A 17,848-nucleotide genomic window follows, 5' to 3' on the forward strand; every position below is an offset into this window, starting at 1 on the left:
ATATAATCATCTTTAGTAAAAAGAAAACCTTTTTTCAAAAATAACCATAAACTGGGCTGTGCTTTATTTCATTAAAACATTTTAAAAACCTTTCAGGAATCCCCAGGAGAAAACAAATACAACAAGAATTCAGAGAAGTTTCTTAACTTTAGGGGAAAAAAAAAATGGGGAATCAGCCGGGAGACCCAAACATTGATTTAGAAGCAGTTATGCCTCACATTTTAACTACTATTCTCCAAATATATCAACTTATACAAATCAAATTTGGTGCAACAATTCATGGAGTTTAAATAATATAAAAACAAAAGCATTTTAATCACTTATTCTCTAATAAATCACATCATCCAGTACTTTTGAGGGCATTTTAATCTGATGTAAACAGATGTGCTTATTGCTAAAAATAAAGAGTTATAAATATGCACATAAAATAGATTTGCTAAATATCTTTAAACTAGAAGATTCGGAGTTGTAGAGAAGTGGCTCCATCTTTCCATTTGTGACTCTGGTTGGAAATCACAGTCCGGCAGAGCGGGCACGTTTTCTCTTTGTTGAACCACAATGAAATGCATTCTTCGCAGAACACATGCTAGAAATATAAAAATGCAAGATTTTACGTACAGGGTAAAACAACATATTTGCTCAAGTCTACAATCGTAAATTGGCAAGTATGGTTTCCTATGAAGGAAAGCTTAAAGTGTCTTTAGTAGAAAGCCTAAGAAAAAAAAAAAAAAAAAGCGGACATAGCATTTTTATACATCTATTTTTTTCAAATGTAGTCTGACAGAATCACAAGACTAGTTATTCAGTTAGATCAATTTCATATGCCAATGGATCCCTTGCAGATAAAGATATACAGGATAATATAATAAAACAGTTTGTGCCCACAAACCAAAAAGCTGACCAGTAACGCAACCTGTTGACACGGATGCTGTAAATATAATACATGTATATGTATTATATTGTATATAATATATACAATATAATTATTATGTATAATTATACATGATAAACTTGGTGCCTGTGCACTTGACATGATTTCCGCATCAAATTCTCAGCAAATCAAACAGGAATGCCCCAAAAGAGAGCCAAGCCCCCAGTCCAATGAAAAGATTTTAACAGTACAAAATGTCATACTGTAGAGAGGCTTGTCAAAAAGGCAGAACCAAATGTATAGAATGATAGGAAATTGTATAAAAACTAACCACAATGAAACTTGAAAAAACCTCATATATCTAACTAACTTGTGCCAGGGAATCACTTCTCTGGAATGGTCATTACAAATCACTGCAAGCACTTTCTTGGAACTTAAACCAAACCACAGGGATTACATGTTATCACACAAATGCAAAATATGTTGCAAAGCGTCTCTTTGGTCGCATTGTGTCTGTTTTCCATTAGCGATACATATTACATTCCTCCATTAGTGATGAAATGTTAACATCACCCCCCAGTAAATAACTGTATTTGTAGTTTTCTGCATAAATAAAACTATTCCCAAATTCCCCCCATCACAAGGGGGCTATGCACTTGGCACAGTTGTACTGCCCCTACTGCATGCATTTCATGGCAAATTGGATACAATTGCAAGGAAGTTGGTCTTCTTTAATTTCTGGTGTTAGTCATGTGAGTGGTGCCTAATTCTATAGGCGCAAATGGGCTGGGGAACCATGCATCAATAGGCACAGCACTGCTCATTTCAGAGCAGAAGGCAGGAAGGAATGAGTGGAATGGAGTGCATGGTGCAAAGAGTGCATTTTGAAGCAAGAACCTTTAATGAAAGTGGTTTTACCTAAAACTGATAGTGGAAAAATTCCAAGGACCACAGTTATCATTCTGGGGCACACCATCCAGAGATAAAGTGAAAAAAATATTTTCTGCTTTACATGTGTTGACTTTACAAACACCAACCCATATAGGATTGTTTTGACACCAAAATGAATTAGTGCAGCTTAGCTACCATCAAGTACAGTAAACTATTTTATTATTACTGATGGAGGAAATAATTTCTAAACGTTACAATTATTTGTTTAAAATGGTCTCTATGGGAGATGGCCTCTGCATAATTCACATCTTTCTGAATAATGGCTTTCTAGATAAGGAATCCCATACCTGTATTATTGTATACTGTATTATTGTATACTGTATTTTTCACGTGTAAGCAGCATTAATTATGCATTATGAGGAGTTTTCACAGCACTATGTTAAAGGACACTTAAAAATAATATTATGATATAGACATCTTAAAAATGACTTTTAGCTTTCAAAAAAAAAAAAAAAAAAAAGTAATTCAAGATCCGTTTGCAACAGGATAAATCTCCCATCACATTTTATTATTCTTACCTGACATACAAGAACAATCGGCTTTATAAATTCAGCTTGGCAGATTGCACACATCCCATCAACTTCTGAACACTGACTTTTTGTCGCAGCTGCTCCATAATTCTGTGAAGCCACAGAAAAAAAAAAAAAATTAAGTAAAATTTGAAGAGTATTAAAGGGAAACTATACCACAAAACAATGTAGGTCTCTATAAAAATATATTGCATAAACCAACTCATATGTAAAACCCTGCTTCATCTAAATAAACAATTTTCATAAAAAATACTTTAGTAGTATGTGCCATTGGGTACTCCTAAATAGAAAATTGCCATTTTAAAAATTAAAGACCACCTCCTGGGATCATACTATTTATGATGCGCACACATATATATTAGGTCACATCAGTCAATTAATGGACAAACTTCTGTCTTTCACTTCCACATTTCTTTCTGTTCCATGCACCATGCATCTGGTAATGTGATCTCTGAGGGAGCACACAGCCCATCACTAAATGGTGGCTCAAGGGAAAAGATGCAATTTATGGATGTGTATGTTATATTATATTATAATTTTCCTGGTGTGCATCAGCATTTTTTACATATTTACATTGTTTATCTGATTTGCACCCAGGTTGTAATCCCTATAAGTGTGTGCTATTATATATATATCAAAATAAAACAGCCAGCACCAAGGGTCTTTGTGTTTCAAAAAATCTCTTGTGTATTATAATTGCATGTACAACCGACGTTTCGGTCCCTTTTGGGACCTTTTTCAAGGTGCAAATACATACAACAACTCAGTTTAAATAGCCTCCTCCCATGAATCCAGGGAGGGCCAGTGACATCATATGCACATTAACCCCATAGTGACCATTAATACCATATACCAATTATATATTTTATAAAAGTGCATTCATACTTCATAATAAATCTGTTGCACATATTCAATACCCCAATCTAGTTAAAACTGCAACGATATTAAACAGCATACATGTGTATAAAATTGCCCCCACATCTATAAATACTCGTGCAACATTGTATATTATGTGAACATTATGTGAACCGTATAAAGTGCAATTTTGCTAAATTAGTAAAATTTAAAAACAATACATGACTATGCACAGTTTCCTATGTCCATGGTCCCAAAGTTTCCCATATTATTAACCCATTGACTCCTATTCGTACAATTTTTATATATATATATATATATATATATATATATATATATATATATATATATATATATATACACACACACACACACACACACACACACACACATATATATTTTTCATAGCAATTCTTCTATTTATTCATTCACCGTGTGTTCCACGGTGAATAATTAAATAGAAGAATTGCTGTGAAAATGGTGTGCTGGTCCTGCCATCTGTTAAACTGGTTTAGAGTATATATGTGTGTGTATGTGTGTATGTATATATATATATATATATATATATATAAAATACATATTACTACACTGCCCTGAGTTTACAAATTTTTTGCAAATCTTTCTGTTCACACTTTATCCATAATTGTCTTCCAGTTATTTAAATCTGGTATAATTGACCCTAGTATATACAGTTATCTGCTGAAATTAGAGAGCTGCTGAACAGAAAGCTCAATAAAAATAAATATATATTTAAAACAGATATATATATATAAAAAATAAAAGACATTTAAAAAAAAAAAAAACAGCAAATTGTTGCTAATTAGTGATGAGTGAATCTGTCCCGTTTTGCTTTGACTAAAAATTTGCAAAACAGAGAAAAATCAGCAAAACTAGACTGTACCGCATGTCTTTTTTTTTTTACGTGACCATGCCCATTTTGCAGCAACTGACGTGACCGGGACTATATTTGCTGTGGCATGACTTTGACGCGCGACAAATTTTTCCAAGACGGATTTTTGTTGAGTTTCGTAAACCAATTTGTCAATGCGAATTTGCCGAAATGCGAAAATGTGCTGCAAATCAAGCAACAATTGCAACAACCAAGAATACAACAGAGCCTTACAGCCTGACTTTTATTCCTACAACTAAAAACCCAACCATGCCCAACCATGCTATTAGTCAGAACTGTATTGCAAATTGCTGACTAAAGTTGAAATCAGCCATATAAAGAAAAATTTCTGTAGTTCTGAATTGTGTATGATTTCTGTTAGCAACTCAAAGCGTGAATGTGTTTAGAAAAAAAATCTTAGATTAATTAACAAAGACAAAGAAAATGAAATAATTGAGAAAAAATAAAGACTATTTGTGAAGCATATCCATTACAGTTTCATGGATTTATGTAACAGACACTGTTCCCACTAAAGGATAAGGAAAGGCTAATAAAGTTCTCTCAATAGTGCCCTTAGGTCTCCCCATATTTCACCTGTTCAGATGATCAGAAGCATCATAGGAAAAAAAACGCTGAGCTCTGTAAGCAACCCAAGCCCCTGCACCAAGACCCCTGTACATGTGTATGAGGAAGCTTCCTGCTGAATGGCTCAGCTCACACATTCCTAAAGGGGGGCGGGAGTTCTTAGCATTCTTATGGGAAGGGGTGAGCAAGTGAGGGGAGAGAGCTGCACAGACTCTGGCACAGGAATTAAGAACATGTTTAAAAAAAGGAGACAAGAAATCCTGTTTCTTTTGACAGAGAACTCAGTGCAGCGTTTCTGTGAGTGCTTATGGCTGTATTTCTTCACTTGCACATGGGAACTGGTGACAACTAGCAAGGAAATGCAACAGATTTGTATTAAAAGGAGAAAATAGTTATAGTACTTACTGGCTGTGTTAGAAACAATCGTAAACTATTTGAAGACGTTTTTCTTTGTCCAAAAATAATCAAAAGCTGTAAGGAAAGTGTATCGGTTATTTTAGCTCTGCCTGCATTCTGTACATGTCAATATTCATTTCTGAACAATACCACACCAATGAACACAGTGGTGTGATTTACAACACATTCTGAAGAATTGACAAAGGTATGTTCTTATATAAATTTGTTGATTTGTGAAATATGTAAAGAAAACAGAGAAATACACCATAACAAGTTTATAATTAACAGCAGTAAAATCTGTAGTTTTACTTGGCAGGATCTTTAGGGCAGGTAAACATATATTTTATGGGTGTTGAAAAAGAAATCCTGAATTTTATCCAAGAGTCTATTTGCTATATTGCTGCAAAATCTTGAGTTGTCTCAAAATCTTGAGATAATTTTATTTATTTTTATTGATCCTTTAAAGATCATCTATAAATTCACAAAGTATTAATCCACGTGTGTATTTTCAATGACTTACTTTTCGTTCTATCTACCTGCTTTAAAGTTTTGTTTATACACTCAGGTCACTTGGAGAACCAAGTACAAATTGAACAAGGTGGTGGAAATGTGCACCAAAACAAAAAAGTCATAGTGTTTTCGCCCAAATAACTAGGAAGTTTATCAAATACGGAGATCTAAGCTTATCCACAGATAATATGCTTAGCTCTGCTAACAGCTACAATGAAACCTTAAGCACCTCACTCAAGATTGTGCCTAAACTTTTTACTCTACAGTGCATCAGAAAGACAGTTTAAACACGATAAATACTTTTTTTTTTATAGACATACTTTTAAGATGAGGTAGAGAAGAGCCAGCAGTATCCCAAAATGCCATTCAGCACCACTGTTCTGATTCCCATAATCGATAAGGTAACGGAACCAAACCGGAGTTGAAACAAGCATACAATAACACTGAGCAACTTCTTCTAAAGCCATATACCAGTAGCCCTGGAATGATAACAACAATTACCCACTCATACAATCTGTTATAATGTTTAAAGGTGGCCATACACGTTAAAATTACGATCTTTCCTGTGACCATTGGCAGTTGCGATGTCGGTCCTGTTGTCGATCCACCATTCCCACACCGAATATCGTGCGAAACCTTGTTTCGTACAATAAGATTGGTGGGTGTATGGAAAGCTAAAGGCTTTTTCTGTGGTATGGTATTGTAGTTGTAATTTGCCCTCAATGTAAAAAAATAATATTTGACAATAAATGCTAAAAGAACAAAAAAAAAAGAAAAAGAAAAACAGACAATTAAGGTAAAAAGGCATACATTTTTTTTTAAAAAGTCCTACTTACACAAGAAAACACAGAACTTTCACTAACAACACATTATCCATGAATGCTTATGCATGGGAAAAAGGAAAATGAGCAGAATGCTGGGCCAGACCTAGCCTGGTATATATACTTACCATACGTTCCCAAAACCTACCATACCCAACCTGCTTCAAAACTCCTGCAATTGTCTTAGCATGCCAACATACTAAGCCACCCACAAATGTGTCATGCACATCCCACAGGCACAGTGTTTGCATAAAGTATTCAAACATTTTGTATAATTGTGAATAAGAATCCTTACCTTGGACTTATGAGACATAACAAAGGAAGGCACTAGGAGTATGATGCATTTAAGGCCCATGAAGAAAAATTTTCCAATGAAGTCTGTGATCCCCACAACCCACAAAGCATCAAAAAAATGTAGAGGTCCAAGGGATGGATTCATAAAGACCAAACTGTATAAAAACAAAAAAGAAATCAACTTTTGCCATACAATTTGATAAGACAGATAGCATAACCTCACTTAGCAGCCTGGATTTGGCTTAATATAGTACAGAAGAGATCTTATAACTGTGGATCTAACCCACCAAACAATCTGTTCAGATGGCAGGATTCACTTTACAGAAAGAGATGCAAGTGACTGGTTATTATTGAAAGAAACAGTATCAGATTCAGCAACAGTTTTTACTAGGAATGCACCAAAACCACAATTTTAGGATCTGGCTGAACCCCATATACTTAGCAAAAGATTTGGCTGAATACCAAACTGAATCCTAATTTACAAACGCAAATTAGGATAAGGGAAAATGAGAACCGCGCCCTTAGGGCAGTGAAAATGTTCAACTTATTCAGGCGAATCCTGCTGTAAAAGGCCAAATCTTGACAGAATCCCAAACTGAATCCTGGATTCAGTGCATCCCTAGTTTTACCCTACCAGTAAATCATGTGGTTGAGAAATATTAACACTGCCCTAAAGGTACTGCCTTGCATATTGAGTTAATGCAAGATATAAGTCCTAGGGGATATGAGCAGTCTTGTAGCTTCTGTACTGTTCCACGGTTGATGTGTTGTAAATTTGTATATAATGTGCCTGCTACCACAATTTCCTATTTGAAATTGTACAAAAGGCATTAAACCAGACTTGACATGGTGAAAATTCAAAATTTGTTACGCAAGGCAGCCAAATTCTTGACACCCGATGCCTTTACACAAACATTAGTGTAATGCAAGACAGTGGGAGAAATGAAGAAAACAAACATAAAAAGAAAGAGGATGGCAGAAGAGCAAAGGCTGAAAAATAGGACACTTGGCAATAGTAAAAAGGAGAAGAGACCAGGGCAACAGACTGCTGATTGGAGAAAATTGTGCCTAGAAAAGTCACTGGATATGCAACATGATATTACTGTGCTATCCCCACTATCCAGGGGATTGAGTCTTTTCAGAACACTGAAAGCCAGATTGTTTCTCCATGAAAGTGAGCAACAGCTTAAAAGAGAACTAAACCCTTAAAATCAATATGGCTACAAAATATTATATTTTATTTACTAAACTGATTTCACTATCTTAAAGGTTCAGCATCTCTATAATGATCCAGGCCTTCAAAGTTGTTACAGGAGCTCCCCATCTTGGATTCTGTTACAACTGTCTAGGACAGTGCACAAATTGACAAACAAAAACATAAGTAAATTGCATTACTGTTCAGGGTAGCACTTTGCATGTTAACTTTAATTTGCCTGGAGGCTTTTCACCACTGTTTAAGTGTAAAGATAAGGTTTATATGCAATATACTGAATTTTAAAAAACAGTATTCCATACAATATTGTGGTAAAATATAAGGTAAAGCAGGTTCCAATGGTACACACCTGTAATAAAGTGCCTGAGAAGAAAAAGTGTAATACAGAAGTAACGAGGAAAATAATAAAAATACCAGGATCCAAAGACACTGTAGCTTCGAACACTTATCCTGAAAAAGAAAAGAGAAGTACTGTATAAATCTGAACAACAGGATAACAGGTGAAGTGCATTATTGTTATTCTTGTCTGGCTATTGGCATAGCATAACCAGGATAGGACAGCCATACAGCAGAGGACCTAGAATGAATGTATATTGTAAAGTGGTCTGTTGTTTGTTTTGGGTGGGATACCATAAATTATTTTTTTTTTTACATCATAACAATGTCTTTGCATGCTATATATAATTTTGTTATATAAGTATTTGTCCAATGTTTTTACATTACCTATCTGTCCCCCCCATGTTCTGTACTGTAACAATTACTAACAAAAGCAAACCTATCACCAAAAATTATCAGCATGACCTATAGTTAACTTTTTGTGTAGATTCATATTTTAAAAAGTACTTTTTTCGTGTCAGTATCACTTTAAAGAACTAACCCCTAAAAATGAATATGGATAGAAATGCCATATTTTATATACTAAACTTACTGCACCAGCTTATAGATTCAGCAGTTATATTATCTGTATTAATTACTAATCATCCTTATATTGTGGCATTTATATTCTATGTATACTGTATACCTAAGCTAAGGCACCTTCGGAGGCACAGATTTTTACTGCTAAAGGGGTGCAGGTGCCTTAGGCTGAAACAGAAGCCCAAAACACGAACAATATTTCTGCCCTAATTCTTTAGTCCTCCTTTAACTATAATTTCAGTTCTGTGCAAAAATCTGCTCTGTGTGCCTGCATGTGGCCTGACACAATGGCTCTGGGTGCAGGCAAATAAAAAAAAAAAAAACTAAGGAGAGTAGGCACAGATTCTTGCCCTGCATTTATCACAGAATTGCCCACGCTGAGCTTCCCTTTTACAAGGAATGTGGTGAATATAATAAAGAATTTTCTGCAGCAGACTAAAATGAAACCACATGAAAAAAAGATCCCATGCCATGCGACGCAGAATCAGTGTTTAATTGGAAACAGATTTGTGATAAATTAAGCTTCCATATACTAATTCCAGCTGCATATCACATCAGCATTATGGTTCAACTATGGTTTTCCACTGTTAAAGGAACAGTAAAACAAAAAAATAAACCCGAAAGAGTATAAAAGTAATTAATACAATATGTTCTATTGCCCTGCACTAGTAAAAGTTGTGTTTGCTATAAAGGAGAAAGAAAGGTAAAAACCTTTATCAGAAAGGTCTATATAAAAACAGCCATAAGCGCTCACAGAAACGCTGCACTGAGTTCTCTGTCAAAAGATTTGTTGTGTCTGTTTTCCTCTGCCAGAGACATGTAGCTCTCTCTTCTCTCCCCTCTCCTGCTCCCCCCTCCATCAAGAATGCTAAGAACTCACTCCCCACCCCTTAAGGATGTGGATCTGAGCCAATCAGCAGGAAGCTTCCTCATAGTCTTACAAACTGAGCATGTACACTGGTATTGCTCTTGGTGCAGGAGTGAGGCATTATGGGAACTTTCTTTACACAGCTCAGCTTTTTTCTTTCTGTTTGGCTTCTGATCATCTGAATGGGAGAAATATGGGGAGACTTAAGCTGGCCATACACGTGGCGATCTCACGATGTTTCGTACGACCGTCGGTCGCACGAAACATCGTCAGATCCGCCACACACCATTCAGGGCTGAATCGGCAGGTAAGGAGGTAGAAACAATAGGATTTCTACCTCCTTCTGCCGATTCAGCTCTGAAGGGAGAATTTTGGTCAGGCGCCTTCTATGGCGCCCGATCAAAATTTTCTAACTTGGCCGATCGGCGAGCCGACCGATTTCAGCAGCTTCCTGCGATATCGGTCGGCTCGCTGACATGCCATACACGCACCGATTATCGTACGAAACGAGGTTTCGTACGATAATATCGGTGCGTGTATGGCCACCTTTAAGGACTCTATTGAGACAACTGAAGGTATGCCTGCAGCTTGAGATTAACTATTTATTAGCCTTTCCTTCTCCTTTAAGGGCTCTGGCACACGGGGAGATTAGTCACCCGTGACAAATCTCCCTTTTCGCGGGCGACTAATCTCCCCGAATTGCCATCCCACCGGCGAAAATGTAAATCGTCGGTGGGATGGCATACGCGGCGTTGCGATTTCAACGAGATCACGGAAGTTGCCTTGAGAGGAAACTTCCGTGATCTTGTTGAAATCGCGGCGCCGCAAATGCCATCCCACCGGCGATTTACATTTTCGCCGGTGGGATGGCATTTCGGGAAGATTAGTCGCGGGCGACTAATCTCCCCATGTGCCAGAGCCCTAAATCCCTACTATGGTTTAAAAAACAAAGCTGCTGTGTAGCCACAGCGTAGCTATTCAAGGTGGATAAAAAGGGAGAAAAGGCACAGGTTACATAACAGAAAACAGATATGTGTAGATTCTACAGAATGTAACTTATCTGCAATGTAAATTGTGCCTTATCTCCTTTTCTTCCAGCTTGAATGGCTGCCCCCGTGGCTACACAGCAGCTTATTTATATAAACTATAGAAGTCTTTCTAAAGCAAGCATGAAACTTTTACAAGAGCAGGGGAACAGTACATTATATTTTAAATTATTTTAAAATATTTTTTGGTGTTACTTTCTCTTTAATCAGTGAGAGTAGTTGAGTTTGTTTATCCACCTTCATATTATGTCATGCTAATGTGAATCCCTGATCCTGCACAAACAAAAATACCTTACTGCAATCTGTAACAAAAAAAATAATGAAAAAACTCGAAAACAAGTCGTCATAGAATAAATAATTAAGATATTGGTGTTGCTCCTGTAAGTGCCACTTGTTGCTAATGATGTTCTAGTCAATAACATTTCTGGGCGTCACAGTTATACGTATAGGCCAGACTTAAGGTGGCCATACACTAAGATCTCCTCGCTTGGCAAGGTCCCCAATCTGATGTAAAAATCAAACCTGCCGATCGAGATCTGACCGTATTTAGGCCAGATGTCGGTAGGGGAGCCCGTCGTTGATGCCATACATGGGCAGAAAAGCTGCCGCATCAGTCTAAAGGGCCAATATCGGCAGCTGAAATCGTCCCGTGTATGCCACCTTAAGGGGCTAAACTGGAAAATCCATAAGAATTCCCAGATATTCTTTTTTTTTATCAAAAGGACAAATATTCCTGATAGTCGGTAAAGTTTTAATTGTTAAAAAGATTTATATAAGGATTTAATTGTGTTATGCTCCATTGGAAGGTAATGCTATGATACGCTTAGCACAGTAGTAAACCTGATAATTTCTATTCTGGAGCAAACTGTTCCAGTATGGAAAAATAAACAGTTATTTTTTTTTTTTATATCTTACTAGTTTTAATGTTTTTCATTTATTGGCCAGATTATTGTTTGGGTCTCACAAGGCTTAAGGTCCCCATACACGGGCCGATTATAGCTGCCGATATCGGCCCCTTGGATTGATTCGGCAGCTTATTGGGCCGTGTAGGGGCAGAACCGAGGGGCCTGGCCAACCGATATCTGGCCTGAAATTGGCCAGATATCGATCGGCCAGGTTAGAAAATCCAGTCGAATCGGGGACCACATCGGCTCGTTGATGCGGTCCCCGAACCGACTGCCCCATTGCCGCGTGCAGAATTCGATCATTTGGCCCCAGGGCCAAACTATCAAATTCGCCTACATGCCTCCCCGATATCGCCACCCGTGGGGATATCGGGTGAAGATCCGCTCGCTTGGCGACATTGCCAAGCGAGCGGATCTGCCCGTGTATGGCCAGCTTAAGCTCCAACAGCCCTAAGAAAAACCAAATTGTTCAGGTCAAAACTGATCAAGTGACAATCTTAAGTGAAGATAAGCCAAAAACTGACCCATGGAGAAGTCATGCGGGAACTGCAGAAAAGACAGCAAAGGACCTCCATATTTCCCTTTATTATGTTATTAATTTGATGGTAACAATTACTGTATATATCATAGATACACTATTTGTTTAAAGGGAAACTATACCCCAGAACATTGCAGGTCTCTAAAAATATATTTCTTAAAACACTGCTTTATCTAAGTAAAACATTATCGAAAATATATTTTTCTAGTAGTATGGATACTGTTAGACTGGATAATCCTAAATAGAAAATTGCTATTTTAAGTACTGAGGGTCGCTCCCCAGGGATCATATGATTCGAGGTGCACACAAACAAACCAAGGGCACACATACATGTTAGGTTACATCGGCCAATTAATGCCCAATTTACGCCCACACTTCTTCTTGGTATAGTTAGAACAGCATTATTTCCTGTCAGGTGATCTCTAGAGGGAGAAGACCATCACAAAATGCTGGCTCAAGGTAAAAGATGTGAAATGGCAATATTTACTGATATATATGCCAATTTTTTGACCCCAGGCCAAATATTCAGATCACGCTGTGGGAGGAGACCCATCAAGTGTGGACACAATCAATGCATGCAAACCAGTGCCAGTCCAACAGGGTTTTCAAACCTGCCTGATTTCCGGCCAGATAATAACCAGGCAGGTCACTGGAGCAGGCAAGTTGGCTCTTTATATTGGCCCATGTATGGGCAGCTTTACAGCAATTTATTATGTTTATTCAATCAGTTACTAAAGGACATTTTAGTAGCAACAACTTTTGTTTATGCCATACTTGCTAAACCAAAAACAGAGACAGAGACCTCTAACAATATTTTTGTACATGGTGTGGAGATTGTTTTAGCAAAAAAATTGTCCGGTAATGTCAATAAAATTATAGTCAATTTATAGAGAACAGTACTGAACAAAACATTTAACTCACCTTGACCAACAGTCAGCTCCAATAAGCTATCTATTTAATTGCAATAACTAATTGCAGTGGAAGAAAAATCTGTGGAAACAATCAGTTGCCAATTCCAGCTCTTTTAGAAAATAAAAATAACTGCTATGGAGATTTGTTTGTGTCTAACAACTAGAAGCACAATTTTCAAATACAAGCTTACTTACTCTTAGAAAAACCTGATTTACAATGCATTTGTTTGCATACAGAAAAGTTGTTAGCAGACCAATCCCAACAGAAATGCCTAATAGAAAACAAAATAAAAATAGTTAAAACAAAAAAAAAAAAAAAAGAAGAAAACACGTGGCTAATAAAAAGAAAATATAAATGTAAATTTAACAAAAAAGTAAAATAAATTTAAGAAAAAAAAAGATAGTTTAACATGTTAACAAAGAAAAAAAAGAAATTGTAATTCTAAGCAAATTTCCAATATACAATGTATATAAAATATTCAGAAAATTATATTGAAAAGTTACCAGCAAAAATAACTGCTATTGAAAACAATATCTGTCTGTCCCTCCACTCTTCTGCCCTGGTGGTTCTGACTTTTGAAACAATAGAGCATAAGCCAACTTGAGTAAAATACCTGGGCAGAAGCACACAAGGTTGGCTTATGCTACATTATTTCAGGAAACAGGACCAACAGGGAAAGAAATACTGCCTTCTCTTGTAGTTTCTTTTACAAACAACTTTAAAACCACTAACAAAGAAATATATGTGAAGATTTGTGTGAGTTGTATATCTTTATACAGTAAGAACACTTTTTGGTTATATTGGGGGAATTAAATAATTTGGAATGCTACACCTAGCCCTTAGACCTTTAGTTGGGAAGTCTTAACTTTAACCTAAGTTCATCATTTAATTCCTGCCTGAGCCATAATTCATCCAAATTGGTAAAAACATACCAGTGTTAAGGCCAAAAAAATGCCCTCACCATTTAAAACTGGAGACAATCAGTGACTTGCAATATTAAACCTCAAATATCAACAATTATAGGAGTGATTTGCCAATGTATATATTGTTTCCAACACATTAACAACAATTACCACAAGGTCAGTATAACAGTTTTAAAAAGTGAATTTTAATTCCCAGCTGTAATTAACAATTAAAGGTAAAAAAGAAAGTTAGAAAATATACTTTAGTCCTTACAGCACTGCAGCACTGAGCAAACATGTTTCTCACCTTTCCCAGGCATCCTTTGACAGACTTAAACTTGTGCATGCGCAACAGAGTAAAACTTAGGGATCTTTGTAAGCCTGCACTAGAGACATCAGGCTCTGGACTGGGGAAAATGTAACATTTCATTAGGTGGTGCCTGACAAAATGGTACCCCAGATCTTTTAAGAACTTTTAGGTGGTCTGAGACAATGTCAGAGTAGGCATTAGGCTCTCCACTAAATGTAGCACCAATCAAAAACCCCAGAACTTGCCAAGGATTGCCTTAGTGACCTCAAAAGAAAAGGTGAAGGCTGCCCCTTCAGATTTTTTTTTTTTTTTTTACTGAAATCTCAGAAACTCAAGACAACTGGATAGGCGCATTGTCACTACAAGAATCAGCTATCAAACTCCCCTCCTGTCATTTTTTCTTTGTTTTTAGCCTTATTACCTCCCCCTGTAATCAGGAGATATAATGAGCTTTGTAAAAACAAGGAAAAGCTCACTACAAGAGTGCTTTTGCAATACATTATGCACACTCCTTATTACATATTATATGTACCTGTTATATGCTGAACAACAAGCTTGGCACTGAAGATTAGGATATAGGGAAAGCTTTTTTCCAACCACTTATAGAAATGGAAGACCTCTGAGATACTATTGCTCTGTTCTCTGGAATCAGCATCATTGGCATCTTCAGGCCCATTTGCATCATGAGAATGAGTATGGCCATGTCTACTAAGAGAACGTCCATTGCCTGGCCTGACTCGCCTGGAGCTAGACCTAGCCCCATGATGAGACTCTGGTGAGCTCAAGTCTATTGTCACATCACCCGCTGTGCAAGATCCTTCTGCTGAGAGTTGAGGGACAGGGAGAGACATGCATACTGAGGGGCTGTCATTACTTCCAGGTTGATGGTGGGTATGGCCAGAACTTGATTGCATTATGAGTTGTGTGTTTTCTTTCCAATTCTTGGTCTCTGTGCTACATTGCCTTAAAAAAAAAAAAATATATATATATATATATATTACATCAGCAGAACAAACTTTTTTTTCAGTGGCACAAACTCATTTAAAAACACAACCTGGATTCTATAAAAACAAATATGCAATATGGTGAATTAAGAGTTTGCCAATTGTAAGACTCAGTAATATACAAGCAATATATAATTATCTGGATTTAGCCAAACTGAATCTGAACCCTTAAATCATGAGATGCTGAGCTGTGATTACAACATTAGATTTTTTTTCAAATAGAAATATGCAAATTAGTGTTTGAATAGTTACTTATTTGGCTGAACTTTTTGCAGAGAAATCACGATTTGATAGAATATGTGCATCCCCATTATGTGTGCTGCTTTGATTTTTAATGACAGAAAATACTGCAAATGCATAGTGCTCCCCAAATGCAGAGCAGTGTTGGTGTCTACTATGTTTAGTCACATCAACTCCGGTCCCAGTTAGAGGACAATAAACACTGTCAGATAGTACCAAAGGAAAAGTAAACAGATCAGTTGTTTAGCACTACGACATGATTATACAAAATGTAGTCATTATTTATGACTCACAGAAAAAAAAAAAACATGTTCTTGGGTACCTTGAGAGGCAACTTCAGGAAATTGTAGCGACGTGTATCCCACCTGCGATTTACATTCTTGCCGGTGGGATGGCATTGCGGGGATATTAGTTGCCTGCAGTAACGAAGATTTGTCGCGGGTGGCTAATCTCCCCATGTGCCACTGCCCTTAAATGCAGGCGACAAATCTCCCTGTGTGCCATTGTACTTAAAAAAACATACATGGCACCTTGCAAGAAAACACGTACAATTGGTGGAGGGAAAACATATGTGTCGCTTAGGCTTTGAGAATTATTTTTTTTGTTTGTTTGTTTTTCGTTTGTTTTTTAAATATGGCTGTATAGAAAATGGCAGTCATATATCAGCTTTTGGATAATGGGTTTCCAATGAATACATTTTATACCTGCACTGCTAACATCATACACAGATTTGTAGAAACATGACTGTGGTATGATAGTGTCCACTGTATAACAGTTGTAAGGGAAAAAAAAGTTTATACACACTAGATTTATGGGGTTCTGTTGTTTCCTGATAGTTGCCCTCAGAATACCAGAAAAATAAAAAAAAAAAACATGCCTTTGATAGGTATAATTAATTTAAGCATCTGCATTATTCAAGGTTAGTACAAGCAAATAAAGAGTTATCATCTGTATCTATTTATTCCCACACTCACAAATCAGCAATATTTGGACTTGAACAGACTTGTTACTCTTTAAAGCACTGCTATTTTCCTGAAGATTTTAGAAAGCTGAGAAAGTGACAAGAAAGGAATAGAAACTTAAAATTGGAGGAGTTTTACTTCTCGTTAGTTTTAATGAATAAAGGTATAATAATATCAAGTGTGCAGCAGGCCAGAAAGTAAAAAAGGACATTATATGGGCATTATATGGCACATATGCTGCATAATATTTCTAACTACCAGATAGAAGGGGGGGTGCAACCAGTGCAGCTCTGTCATTGCTGGCTGCATACAAGAGCTGTACTTATCTGACTGAAATATAAAATGAGTACATTCTCATAAAACCCTTAATCCACACACAGCCTGAAGGCTTGGCAGCTTACCAGGCATTATCCGAGTTTCTGGCCAACTGTATCCTGATTTTTTATTTTTTTAATTTTTTTAAGACTGAAAATAATGGATAGCAGCCTATGGCTCAGGTAATCGGTAGCCACACCACAGCCTCCTAAGGGTGAAGACACACAGTGTTACTAGTAGCAGCTACTTTTCACGGCTACAAAAAAAGACAATGCTGATCATTTACTGATAAATGTCTCTATGTGTGTTTTAGCAGAGGCAATTCTCAGTATTGTTTATGGCAGGGTGTTTTCTAGCTTTTAGTAGCCATGACAAGTAGCTGCTACTAAGCAGCTCCGTGTGTCTTCACCCTGCAACTTATCTAGCCATGTTGGGTTTAACAGGAAATAAAAGCCAGACGAAGCATGGCAAATAGCAAAGCTTATACATCATTCTAAACTAAAAACAGAAAGGTAACATTTAGGGGCAGATTTATCAAAATCAAGAGTTTAGAGCTTAATACAGAAAAACTCACCCATGTTCTATTCATTCCTATGGGATTTTTAGAAGTGTATTTATCAATGGGTGAAAATCCCATAGGAATGAATAGAATATAGGTGAGTTTTTATGTATTAAGCTCTAAACTCACATTTACATATATCTGTTCCTGGCTGGTCTAACACCCACTGGTACATGTGAAACTTTTCACACTTTCATGGGCATGACTTCATACTTGCACTAGTATGGTAAAGAAACCTTTCCCTTTAAAGCTACAAATTAAACAACATATTTGCAAAATAACAAGTGATACGGTAAGTAACAAAACATACAAAAATCAACCGACTGGTGTATAAATAAACAAATATACATACTGTCACAATGACACGGTACCCTTAAAAGTCCAAAGTGTAAAAATAATTACCGATTATATCGCTCACCTTTCATGAACTGGTCGGTGCTTCATGATGAACCGTGCT

General features: G+C 36.7%; 1 protein-coding gene across 1 annotated transcript; it reads right to left on the reverse strand.

The window, feature by feature from the left end:
* Positions 1-78: 78 nt before the first annotated feature.
* Positions 79-17,841, reverse strand: rnft1 (ring finger protein, transmembrane 1). The gene is given in 9 exon segments (NM_001016349.2): positions 79-586; positions 2,341-2,442; positions 5,087-5,152; positions 5,908-6,066; positions 6,704-6,857; positions 8,265-8,365; positions 13,294-13,370; positions 14,844-15,274; positions 17,810-17,841. Coding segments are annotated over 8 exon segments (1,176 nt in total). The 5' UTR covers positions 15,226-15,274; positions 17,810-17,841; the 3' UTR covers positions 79-451.
* Between the last annotated feature and the right edge of the window lie 7 nt (positions 17,842-17,848).

Source organism: Xenopus tropicalis, chromosome 2 (assembly GCF_000004195.4).
Source record: "Xenopus tropicalis strain Nigerian chromosome 2, UCB_Xtro_10.0, whole genome shotgun sequence".
Lineage (NCBI taxonomy): Eukaryota > Metazoa > Chordata > Amphibia > Anura > Pipidae > Xenopus > Xenopus tropicalis.